The sequence below is a fragment of the Bombina bombina genome, chromosome 1 (genome assembly GCF_027579735.1).
Source record: "Bombina bombina isolate aBomBom1 chromosome 1, aBomBom1.pri, whole genome shotgun sequence".
Classification (NCBI taxonomy): domain Eukaryota; kingdom Metazoa; phylum Chordata; class Amphibia; order Anura; family Bombinatoridae; genus Bombina; species Bombina bombina.
In genome coordinates this window covers 1,021,509,862-1,021,523,015 of record NC_069499.1, presented here as the reverse complement: position 1 = coordinate 1,021,523,015, position 13,154 = coordinate 1,021,509,862, and the positions used below count along the sequence as shown (strand labels likewise).

The 13,154-nt window shown below is 35.5% G+C and overlaps 1 protein-coding gene and 1 long non-coding RNA gene across 4 annotated transcripts in view; one reads left to right on the top strand and one right to left on the bottom strand.

Annotated features, from left to right (window-relative positions):
* The window catches only part of DLGAP4 (DLG associated protein 4), a 271,853-nt gene that overhangs the window by 14,488 nt on the left and 244,211 nt on the right, over positions 1–13,154 (bottom strand). For all 3 annotated transcript variants that reach the window (XM_053716125.1, XM_053716226.1, XM_053716172.1), the window contains 3 exons: positions 7,656–7,744; positions 6,632–7,005; positions 5,558–5,649 (listed from right to left, as the gene is read on the bottom strand). In XM_053716125.1, coding sequence (XP_053572100.1) covers positions 5,558–5,649; positions 6,632–7,005; positions 7,656–7,744 — 555 coding nt within the window. The remainder of the gene's footprint in view (positions 1–5,557; positions 5,650–6,631; positions 7,006–7,655; positions 7,745–13,154) is intronic.
* The window catches only part of LOC128662499 (uncharacterized), a 56,947-nt gene continuing 49,370 nt past the window's right edge, over positions 5,578–13,154 (top strand). The window contains exon 1 of the long non-coding RNA XR_008402795.1: positions 5,578–5,690. This is a non-coding gene — a long non-coding RNA (uncharacterized LOC128662499). The remainder of the gene's footprint in view (positions 5,691–13,154) is intronic.

Below are 13,154 nucleotides of genomic sequence, written 5' to 3'. Positions count from 1 at the left end.
AAATTTTTTATTTCGTGATTCAGATAGAGCATGCAATTTGAGCAACTTTCTTATTTACTCCTATTATCATTTCTTCATTCTCTTGGTATCTTTATTTGAAAAGCAAGAATGTAAGTTTAGATGCCGTCCCATTTTTGGTGAACAACCTGGGTTGTTCTTGCTGATTGGTGGATAAATTCACTCACCAATAAACAAGTGCTGTCCAGAGATCGAACCAAAAAATAGCTTAGATGCCTTCTTTTTCAAATAAAGATAGCAAGAGAACAAAGAAAAAATGATAATAAGAGTAAGTTAGAAAGTTGCTTAAGGCATGCTCCTGTTTGGTCTAAAATGAAACAGCTTAAATCAGCTTGTGTTTTACAGCAACCATAGTTCTTTTTTTAATATAATTTTTTATTGAGCAATTATGTCGCAATCAAAAATCGAGCAGGATGCACCAGAATAAGGAACCACATCAAAAAGCAAAACAAGGAGAGAAAAAATATAACAACCGTATCGTCTTTACAATCCAGTATTCTTGATATGAGTATAATACAAATAAAAAGATAGTAGAAATCAGTTCTTACACTGTAGATATCATTTGATTCTTTAAATATAACTATACTGTAGCTCTCATTTTTATATATTAAATAAAACATACAACAATGAAGAAAGAAAGAAAAAAATAAAATAAAAGGAACCCCCTCTCCCCCTCAACTACCCTGAACTCCTCTTCATTGTTCTTTTCCAGCCTACGTATACCTGAATCTAAATTCCATCAACATAAGAGAACTTCTCTGTACAAAAAGCTGGGAATCTATCTTCACGGAGTACAGTATTACTATTTTGCAAAAGAGGTGTATAATTTAAGTGGTTATTTCAGTAAATACACTGTGACTAATTCTCCCTCAGTAGTGATGTAGGCAAATCAAATTGTGGTGAGATAAAATGAATCAAAATCATGATTTCATGATTTACATAGAGTATTTAATCTAAAAACATTAAAATATGCTTTCATTTTTAAATTTGCTTTGTTCTCTTGGTATCCTTTAATATTCAAGCTCACCTAGGCAAGCTGAAGAGTGTCTTGAGCGCTATATGGCAACGTTTTGCAATAATATTATACATTGTTACAAACACTGCTGCCTTATTGACACATGCACATTCCTGAGTGCATCTACATGTACTGTGAAAAGGTAGGGTGAAATCATATTTAGTATTCATCACACTAGAAGCATTATCACACAGTTATTTGTTTAGTTGTCAAAAAAAGGCTTTGTGAAAGAGCATGTTTCAAATAGGGCATGTAATTTTTAACAACTTTCCAATTTACTTTTATTACCAATTTTGCTTTGTTCTCTTGGTATTCTTACTTGAAAGCTAAACCTAGGAGGTTCATATACTAATTTCTTAGACCTTGAAGGCCGCCTCTAATCTAAATGCATTTTGGTAGTTTTTCACCACTAGAGGGCATTAGTTCACATGTTTCATATAGATAACATTGAGCTCGTGAATTTATCATAGAGACAGCTCTGATTGGCTAAAATGCAAGTCTGTCAAAAGAACTGAAATAAGGGGGCAGTCTGCTGAGGCTTAGATAAAAGGTAATTACAGAGGATAAACATGTATAATTATAACTGTTAGTTATGCAAAACTGTGGAATTGGTAATTAAGGTGATTATGTATCTTTTAAAACAACAAAAATTCTGGCGTTGACTGTCCCTTTAAGGGCTCGATTTACAAAGCCTTCTCTACCCCTACAACTGCAGGTTCTCACAAGAGAACCTGCAGTCATGATTTATCAAGCAACGGTCATGAGACCATGAGACCTCTTAGGTGGAGAATTTCAGTCTCCCTGGTCTCGTCCGACCAGGGAGATTGACAGCTCCTGCCCGAGCATGGGATTGCTTGTGTGCAATCCTGAATTCTGCCAGTGGATTGCTGTCCGCCAGAGGCGAGCTGGCATGCACAGTGGCGAATATATACACACCTGTCCGCCCTTGCTTGATAAATCGAGCCCTAAGCATGTACAAGAGTTCATAGCCCATAAATGTGCCTGTGATTAGCTGACTGCTTTAACAAAATACAGGGGACAGGGAAATTAAAAGAAACTTTAAAATTAATCAGAAAAAAAAATGTACTGCTTGTTAAAAATAGGTTATCATACTTTTTATTTTCATAATAAAATAAAAATAAAAAGAGTCCCTGTAGATAAACCACTTCTTCTCCTTCTTTAACAAATAGGTAAAGAAAGAGGTTATTGAGAGTAGGTTAAGTTAGTGCTACCTATTAAAAATTACATAAAACCCCCACGTTTTTCTTTCAGGATTTAGAAAGAGCAAACCATTTTAAACAACTTTCCAATGTACTTCTATTATCAAATGCGTTTGTATATCCTTTGTTGAAGGAGCAGCATGCACTACTGGGAGCTAGCTGAACACCTTGGAGAGCCAATAATAATAAGTGTTATGTGTGCAGCTACCATTCAGCAGCTATTTGCAGCTACCAATCAGCAGCTATTTCCCAGTAGATCACTGCTACTCCTGAGTCTACATAGGATTGATTTTTTAACAAAGCATACTAAGAGCACAAAGCAAATTAAATAGAAGTAAATAGGAAGGTTGTTTATAACTGCATGCTCTGTCTGTATCATGGAAATTTATTTTAACTTTACTATGCCTTTAATGGTGAAATTGCAACTTTATTTAAGCGTGTTTTGTATAAAAACACAACCTGCTCAAATGAGAGTTTATTCCCTGCACAAACCATACAATGTGTCAGAAGGAAAATATAGTACGTCACACGCCGAAGGTCTTGGGAATGCCAGCTGCACAGCACTAAATACTTCAAAAAGTTCAGGCTATACCAGCCCGTAGGTCCGTCAATAAAAAGTCTTTAGAGTCACCAAAAGATACACACTGCTAGTGTGTTAAAACCCAAAAATATTTATTGTTATACAGTAAAAAAGAACAGACAGCATGGCTAGGCAGCCCACAATGCAACGTGTAACGCGTTTCACGCCCCCTAGTGAGCTAAATCACAGTTTTAACACACTAGCCATGTGAATTTATTGGTGACTCTGAAGTCAGAAGGAAAATATAAACTGGCTTTAATTAAATGTTATTAATTAGAAAAAAGAAACGACCGATATGCAAGAATATGATATGTAAAAACAGATATTACAAACCTTATCTACATAATAATGTTTTATTTCTATTGGAAACTACTGTTGTGTTAGGTTAGAACTGTGTGATCTTTGTTACTTTCATGTCTATTAGATGCTTCAGATAACAATATACTGCTTATATTACAAAGGTCTCTTTCAGCTTTTACTTGCTATCTCGTCTGAGTGGTTAGTAGAAGTGCTGTCAGACACAGAAGGAAAGTAAGGTGGAAACGGTAGATAAAAACACAACGAGCAGAGTGGTATCTAGAGAGCATATTACAGTGACATTGTTTCAAAAGCAGAAAAAAAAACAACAGTGTTATTTACTGTTTTTTCAGATGCATCTCACTTTGGGAAAGGTTAAAATGGGATTAAACTAAAAAAGTTCAAACATTTTTACATGTGAAAACCAAACAAACAAACAAAAAAACACATTAGGATGAAATTGACATTCTATGGCAAAATGACATACTCTAAGTCTTTAGCATGCCCTTCTCTTTTTTTTTTTTGTAACATATCCAGGAACTCTGTGTGTTAAACCCCCACAAAGCGTTTAAACACATAGACAAAGTCCAGCTTACAAGTCACATTATAATTTTTTAACTACAATAAGGACAAGATTACTGATCATTTCAAGAATGTCTGGGTTTAAGAGGTTTGTAAAAAAAAAAAAAAAAAAAAAAAAAAAAGGAAGTAGAAAAATGGAGGTCAAGAAAGAAAATGACCCATTATTCTGTTAAATTATATATATATTTTTTTTTACAAAACAAGAGCTTAGAAGCAATGTCATTACTCAAATACATTTGTTTAAGAAAAAAACAATCCTATCTCCAAAAGTAAAAACAGAAGTTTATTTGAACCATTAAAACTAGCCGACTAACGCGTTTCGGCGAAAGCCATAATCATATACTTCATTTGTTTAAGAACACACACACACTTGGTATTTAATACAAACTAGGTACCTGTAGAACAAATATTAAATTGGTTTTAATTTTAGTATGTGGTACCGCAAAAAAAAACAAAAAACCTGCTTGATAGATTTTAAAATATATTTATTTCATAACGTACCTAAAATTTCACCTACCAACCTTTTTGACAATCAATATCTACTGTAAATACCCATTTACTGTATATGAATAATGGTGGGTTATTTAAGGTGATGGTAACAGCAAATATGTTATTTTCTTACATGTGATAGAGGACATATAGATATAAATATACACAGCAGATCATTTTTCATAGTAAATGTTTATATATATAAAAAATAAAAAAAAACAGCCGTGTGGTGCAGCCAATCATATAGGCACAACACACCCTATTTATTTCTACAGGCTGCTGCTTTACACTGCCATGTGAATCAGCTATGCTATTGTGATTGTGTTCAAGGGAGCAGTTTGTGCAATTAAGATTTAGAACGATGTACTGATATTATTAATAATATTTTTTTTTAACATTTTACAATGTGTACATACAATGATATTTGTGTTCTAGTAACTTCCAATCACTGGCAATAAAATATTTATTACAATACAGAAATAAAAAAACACAGATGTCAGAAATCTAATAAAATTATGCAATAAACTTTGTATAACAAATAAAACGCTCATTTGATGGGTATCTCGCAAAGACACAACCTGTTTGGCCAATTGGCCAGAGGACCGATAAGAATAAATGTAAGTTTCTTTTTAATAAAATAAACATTTAACATAAAGAAATGATCTGCTATGGATATTCATATATATTGTATATGTACTCTATAAAAAAAAATTACCATCACTTTAAAGAACATTAATTTCAAATTCATTTACAGAAACTGACAGAACTATTGTATCAATATGACCCTATTAGACTATGGAAGAATATGGTAAAATCATATTAAATATCTGTAATATTATATTATCTATATTTAATTTAACTTGCAAAGATTCACAACACACAAATAATAAATCATTTTAAACCAGACACAAAAATGCCACACACACACACATATATATATATATATATACACACACACATATACACACACACACACTATAGTGCCAAAAGTATGTAGACACCCTACTAATTGTTTAGTTCAGGTGTTTCAGCCACACCCATTGCTTATAAGTGAATAAAATCCAGCGCAAAGCCATGGCATCTCCATATACAACCATTAATACAATGGGTCATATACGGCTATTTTCTTAAGAGTGGTACTACCCTTACTTAAACTATATACTTTTGGCAGATACATAATTTAAGTGTTAATCAGTCAGTCTGACCCAGATACACACACATTCACACCACTTCTGATTAATTCAAATGATTATATTAGCATCAGTTCCAGTGTGCTAGGAGGAAGCTCTCTGTCATCTTTGAGCACCTACATATAAATATGTACCTCTGCATATATTAGAAAGGAGTATTACTCACTAGGTTTTGTTCACACAGGCCCCGGAACTGCTGGAATTTCTGCGACATCAGTAGCTGAGCACTGCCGACTGCACTGAGAACCTTTCCTATTACTGTGAGCAAAAAAGAAGGATTAGAATGAGAACAGTTGGAGGTAAACACAAAAGAACCTGAATATAAAGCTCTCCTGGCAACAAAAAGGTAGACAAGGATGAATGCAGCCTTTAAAAAATAAAAATGGAAAATGATTAGATGAAATGCTAGTCCATGATGGCCAGGGGGTAGAAAGGGAGCATGAAAGTTATGATTTTGAGATAGAAAAGTTACAGAGGTCATATATATTTGTTATGGTAAAAAAACAAAACATCTAAAGGGAAAATGTGGAATAAACAGAATATATCAGTCAGCCGTAGAGATCACCAGGGCCGGATTTGCCATTAGGCACAGTAGGTATGTGCCTACAGGTGCATTGCCGCAGGGGCGCCACAGAGTCAGTGTATTTTTTTTCCGCTAATAACTAGACTACAGAAATTGAATTCTTGATAGTCAGATAACTTTTACTGGTGTTAGTTACTGACTGTTAGTCATACTAGTCACAGACAGTCAGATAACTTTTACAGTAACTAACACCAGTAAAAGTTATCTGACTGTCTGTGACGCAGCAAAACAAACAGCCTGCATGCCCCTTTCTCTGGCTGTTCCCAATCTAGTTGGGAATTAAATAAAAAAATTAGGGTCTGGTGTCCGGTCTGGAACAAACATGATCATCCATTTCACACCCTGACTCTCTCTGTAACTTACAGTTAGTAAACTAGTTCTGTGCTGTAGTGTAGACTAGTACTACAGACAGTCAGTAACTGACACCAGTAAAAGCTATCTGACTGACAGTGACACAGCAAACCAAACAGCCTGCCTGCCCCTTTCTCCCTTTTTTTTTTTGTTGGGGGGGGGGGGCACTTAAGATTTTTGTGCCTACAGGCACCCGAGATGTAAATCCGGCCCTGGAGATCACACAAACATTAACCAAGTAATCCTGGGGGTAAAGGGTTGTCCTGCGAGGGACAGATGTGTCCTAGGTGTAAAGTGTCAGTATACCTTCTTCACATAGGTTGTTGTCTGCTGTTTCTTTCTTCATCTGTCTACACCAGCCCTCTAGTCTTTCCGTCTCAGCCTGTAGCAGCTTCAGAAACCAGTGTCCATCCCTGCGACAAGCTGATGTCTGGGCTGGCTCTGTAGAAGGGGGAGAGGCTGCAGAGTCCAGCCAAGGGTCGGGAGGTGGAAGTGCAGAGGCTTCTGCTTCCCCCCCATCTCCATAGGAGAGATGCTTCTTTGGGAGGGGCACTGGGGGGCCAGGAGTGGGTTGTCGTGGAGGGGGACAGTCTGGTACACTCTTGTCTGAGCAATTACTGGGTTCCTGTGTGTCTGAGTCCGTCTCTTGCTTAGATGTCATGCTGCTGGAGCGGCTGTTCCTACCAAAGAAAGAAAGAAAAAAAATGTAGTCTGAAGTATATGAAAAGCATCAATAGTTCATATAAAAGCTTACAACCGCCACTCCTTATAACACATCTATTGTTATTTCCTATAATTTCTAACTTATAATATGAATTCTAATGCTCATATAACCTCTCTATAACTCTTCCTACTGCTACAAATAATGTCTCCATATAATGCAATGACTCTGTAAAACCTTAACTCCTCTTATTACTCCACGTATCACCTCCCTGCAACTCCGCCATATAATTCTTTCTACAAATGCTCCATTCATTTTCTCACTATAACCCATAGAGCTCCATTTAACACCTTGTTGCATTTTCTAAACTAATTATCTTTATAGGCCCCTATAACTGGATGTAATTGTCTCAGAACATAAGGACAGCCTAGTTGCAACCACACAATTTTGTAGTCACCACCTTCCAATCAGCACAATTTTCAGTAAACAGCTGAAATTGCCCCATGTTTTTTGGGTAACAGGGCCTCGCTATACATTAATAAACATAAAAATACATTCCATATAATATTGTCATAGCTTGGGAGGGACAGACTTAATTTCCCATGGTTCACTTCTCTCGGCCTCTAATAATAGACTAACTGCCAATCAATTGTATGATTCAGCCTTTACCTCCACTCCTCCTCCACCTGGACCCCAATGGACTGGAATTTGGCAGGAGGTGGGGGCTCAGGGATAGGCACCGGCTGAATACTGTCCACCTGGAGAGAAAGATACTCACAGTTATTAAACACTGCAACAAATTCATTATCATGATATAAATGATCATTGCCTTTACAAAATCCAGTATGTCATTAATATGAGTAGCCAGTTATCTTCACTAAACATGACAACACCTTATTATTAGTTTACAGATACTCATCAGCATTCAGAGACTCATTGCCAATATACAAACCAGCAAGTGAAACACACCAAATCATTTTACAATATTGTGAGTTCAGTATCAGCACATAGATACTATTCAGTTATGCAGTGCAGTGGATTTATTGTCAGTGCATACATTCTTGTTTTGTTATATAGTTCTTTGTGCTCACCAGTGCATAGACAGCATAGATATACAGTGCGGTACTTATAAATGGCATACAAACAGTAAACAGCAGTGCAAAGCATGAATGGAAAAGGTTTACTTTCACAGCTACCTTGACAAATAGCCAATCCTCCACAAGACTGACAGGAAAAATTAGTTTTATTCAGTATAGAAATATCAATCAAAAACCTAATAGTACATTTTGAGCTAAAAATAAATAAATAGTGTAAACAAATGGCCCTTTTAACTTTTGGGATAACATTAATTAATGCTAGATCATGTCACCTCTGTGTCAAAAGTATACAGTGACCCCTGCGCCAATCTGTCAAATGCCGTTCATAGTGAATGTTTTTACTTTTTTTTACTGTGCCATTCTCACCTATTTGAATAGCAAACATTTGAATTAGTTAAGCAGCACAAATCACATACTGTATATAAGAAACAGGTATTTGATCAGCTTGTTTCAAGGGACTTTTCTATATAAGAAAAATACTTGGCCAACGTGAAAGTAAAACAGGACTGGTAATTAAGTCAATGTTGATGATGTCCGTCCAATCTATTTGACTAAAGTTTTCTAACCATTAAAACCAATTCATACAATTAACAATATATTTGAGTTAATTTGTGATTAACAGTTCTCAATATCCATACACTTAATTGCAGTCATAAATATTCTGATGAGCACATGTTTAGCTAATTACAAGTTTCGTAATTTTAACCTTGTAAATTAACTTTAAAGGGACATACAATGGTAACAATAAAATGTTCTGGTTATATGTAAGCAATAGTGCAATAATAAAATGCTCTAACTTACAATATGGTTGCACACATAGTTAAAGTCAGTTCCAGTGCAGCATTGCCCCATTGGGAGCTAACTGAACACTGGTGAGTCAATGACAACAGGGATATATGTGTAGCCACCAATCAGCAGCTAGTTCCCAGTAGTGCATTGCTGCTTCTGAGAGTACCTTGGTATGCTTTTCAACAAAGATTAACAAGAGATAGTGAAGCAAATTTGATAACAGGTGTAAATTAAAAAGAGCAGAGTGGCGGCAGTAAATTAAAAAGATGTTTTAAAATCTCATGCTTTATTTTAACTAAGTTTAATTTTGACTTTCATGCCCCTTTAAGAAACAATCATTTATTAAATGAAATTGGCATGCACAAAACCTCTAACACTAAAAAAAAAAAAAAAGATGTTTTTTAAGCATCATGTTGGCTGTTAACACAAGGGGAACAATGTTTTTTTGTGATGTCAAATCCACTGTAATAGTGACATCCAAAAATCATGAATAAAAGATGCTTAAATTGTATTTTCTGATGGATTAGAATATGACTTTTCAATTGGTGTCAATGTAAATAATTAGTTATGTTCATATGAAGTGCCTTTAAACAAAATGTGTGATTAACTCCAGTTCTATACTTCTGGGGGTTCATCCCTCACAACCTGCTATGTTTGGAGTTGCGTGGCCCTCCTGCTTGTGCCTGTGTGCACTTGTGTTGATGTGAGCTGACAGACTGATGTGCACCAGTGTGTTACCAGGATCAGACATCTGCTGAGAGATCAACATATCTGTGGCTCTGTATGACAGACTGTATTGCCTCTCTTCAACACAGAGATGTAGCACATGTCTTTAGAACCCTGTTAACCACTCTCCATCTGTCATTACTCTGTATAATGACACAACCCCTTCCCTGCTCTGTTTTGTGGATTAGAGAAGCAGATTCAGTAGAATCTTTTGCCATCATCTCCAAGTTCTCCAGTACCTATCTTATACAAACCATCCACTAACACCAACATACAATACCTCTCTATAGGAAGTGCAGAGACTCTATGGGGTCGATTTATCAACCCCTTCGCCCCTCTATGGCTGCAGGTTCTAACAAGAGAACCCTACAGTCTGTATTTAATAAAGCAGCGGTCATCCGATCGAAGCTTTTCTAACCTTTCGCCACCTCTTAGGTGGCGAATTTCAATCTCCCTGGTCTAGTCCGACAGTTAACAGCTTCTGCCCGCATGTGATTGGCTGTGCGTGGGCAGGGGTGGGATTGCATGCGAGCGCAAAAAAATGCTTGTATGCAATGCTGAATTGTGCGTGTATGTGTTTATATATAATATTTTATCTGCTCCAATTTCTCAAACTGAATATTCCAGGGGCAGCAACTGAAGAACTTATATGAAGACTGCTTAGCCCCCTACATTGACATCAGATTTTTCCAATAATTTTTTTGGGGGAAGAGCGTTCCCATCATTCTGCAACTGATTCATTCCCGATCACCTAGACGTTCAGAAATTAATTAGGAAGCTTTAGTGTTTGAGAAGTCAGTGGATATAATATTGAGTGTGTGACAATGTAAAACTATCTAGAACTGGGATAGTACTATACAAGAAAACCTGCAGCTGCTTTAGACTTATCAGGATTGTTAGTCATTTTCTTGTTGATTATAAAACTGCAATGTTTCTTGTAAAGGACATTAAAGATCAAATATAAAATGATTTAGAATAGATTTTTTTTTTTGGCAAAATGTATAAATGTTTTAATGTGACATCACCAGCATTCAGAGCCATCACAAAATGAAATACGAGTGACAGTGACCTATGTATGCTTGGCAAGTTACGTGCACCCATAAATGTTATCACACGAGCTGCAACAAGAAGCTTTTTTCACAAATTGATGTATAACTATAAAACATGGGGCCATTCAAATTTGAAATAAACTACAATGAATCAAATTATACTGTTTATTATTAATAATATTGTTAAATGTGTTCAAGTCTTTTGATAAACTATATATCACACAGTCATGGGCTGCACTATGCAACTACATGGCTGAGACACAAATCATTATAAAATATAGGGAACTTGTGGGCGTGATAGAAAGCACTGAACAGAATACCATTAGGATTGTCACTTTTCCTGTAAAAAAAAAAAACCCAGCCAAGCTCATTAGCATAAATAATTACACAGCATAAATCGGGAACTAAAGCTGCTAGGAGAGATTTTAAATGATCATTTACTTATAATTAAATTCCAACACCGTTAGAAGAAATATGAACAAAATAGCATCTTTGTTTCTTTATTTAATCTTTATTTTCAACTTTGATCCGAACCTTAAAAATACCAGCCATGTCAGTAAGATACCGGCTGCATGGCAACCATAAATACAATCCTGTGGCAATTGGTTCCATGATGGATAATGGTGGCTACGCATCTTCTTACTTTATTTGCAACTCAAAAGTGTCCACCTATGCTACTAGAAGAACAGATTGCTTGTATTCTCTGCAGATAGCTTGTTCTGTTATGCATTGGTAGATCTAACCTGTATGTTTCTGGGCCTGTGTGTGTTTTATGTAGGTCTGTGCACTTGTGTCAGCATGAACACTGTTGTATATGTTTTTATTGTGTTCATATTAAAAGGAAATAAAAACTATTTTATACATGCATAGTATAAGCAGTTAAAGCTACAACAATGGTTGTTGTTTTTTTTTAAATAAAAGGCATCAGAAATGATTTGCTGCTTTAGAAAAGATCAGTGTAAATAGTATATACTATATATTTTTATATTAAAATCATTTAAAGTTTAAATTTTGTTAATGCAATGTTTTGCACTGTAGGGACACACACCCTAAACACCTCAAGTATTTTCAATCGTATCTTCTTTGCTTTGTGCAGTTAGGTATATAAAGGAGCTCACAATCTAATCAAGCAACCGCTGATACATGCAATTAGGATTTACAATACATGAAAAGAAGAACAAGTAATAAAAGTGCACTAAAAAGTGTTTTCACTATGTAGAATTAAAGAATTAGAATAAAGAATATGGATATAAAAAATAATTGCTAATATTACAAGGTTTTTATGGAAAGAGGAAAAACAAAAAAACTTGTATGCATTTTAGAATCCTGAACAGGGGCGGAACTACCATTGGTACAGCAGGTGCTGTGGCACCAGAGCCAAAGTGCTGAGGAGCCCATAGCAGCTAATCTATAAATAGGCATGTGCACAATCTTATTGCAGGGAGCCTTTTGTGCAGGTCCATATATCTATCTATCCTCAAAATCGTTATACAGAGCAGAATGTATATTATTACTATTTTTTATTACTGAGTTACCTTTGGGGGGGGGGGGGGGGGCAAAAATATGTTTGTACCAGGGCCCTCTGTTAAGTAGGTCCGCTACTGACCCTGAATATTAAGCTTGGAGATTTAGGATTACCAAATTTTCAAAATCACAATTATGCAGCTTTAATCAAGCTTTGTTATGTCTTGGATTTGAGACAGAACATTTCTCTTTAACAGAAGTAGAAAAAGGTTCACTTGCTGATATTTCTCAATATTTACATGGGAAGCCAATTGATAGTTAAAACATCAAATTGTTTCACAGTTAGTAATGTAACAGTTTGAATCACTAAAAACGATATAGAAAAAAAAGGGGCAATAAATGTCTAAAAAAGAGATACAATTTATATTAATTCCTTAGATGTAACAATACAAAGAAAGTCTCCTTTTTTTAATATATTTAATTTTCTCTCTATATATAAAATATTTATTTATTTTTAAATTGTTCACAACTAGCCATAGGTGTGAAACTTTATTTAAAAATATTGGAGACAGCCCTGTACAACGTGCAGATCCAACATGATGCCGGTAATGTTTGCGTCTAAGCATACTCTATTAGCAGGTCCTGCATTTCCTGGCACACAATGTCCTCTTTGTTCTTATTTTCTATTGCAGCCTGTGTCGGGATGCCTTTGTCTTTACCCACATGACCTGACACGGTACTTCCAGAATATAATTTAAAAGGGAAAATAAACACCTTGAGATTTTTTTTATATCAAATGTTTAGCTATGCACAATGAAACAACTGTGCAATAAGCTTTTATTTTGCCCAATTTTTCATGTAACCAAACTCTGAAAATTGGGGATTTTCATATTTTCAGAACTGCACCCTGCTAACGTATCAAGGCTAACCCTGCTACATGCCTTTCCCTAACTTACTTTGACTGATAACAATTGCAAACCAATGTACATTATAACAATGTCTAGCATTGTCTCTTGTCTGTAGACCAAAGCCTAGATTGGCTC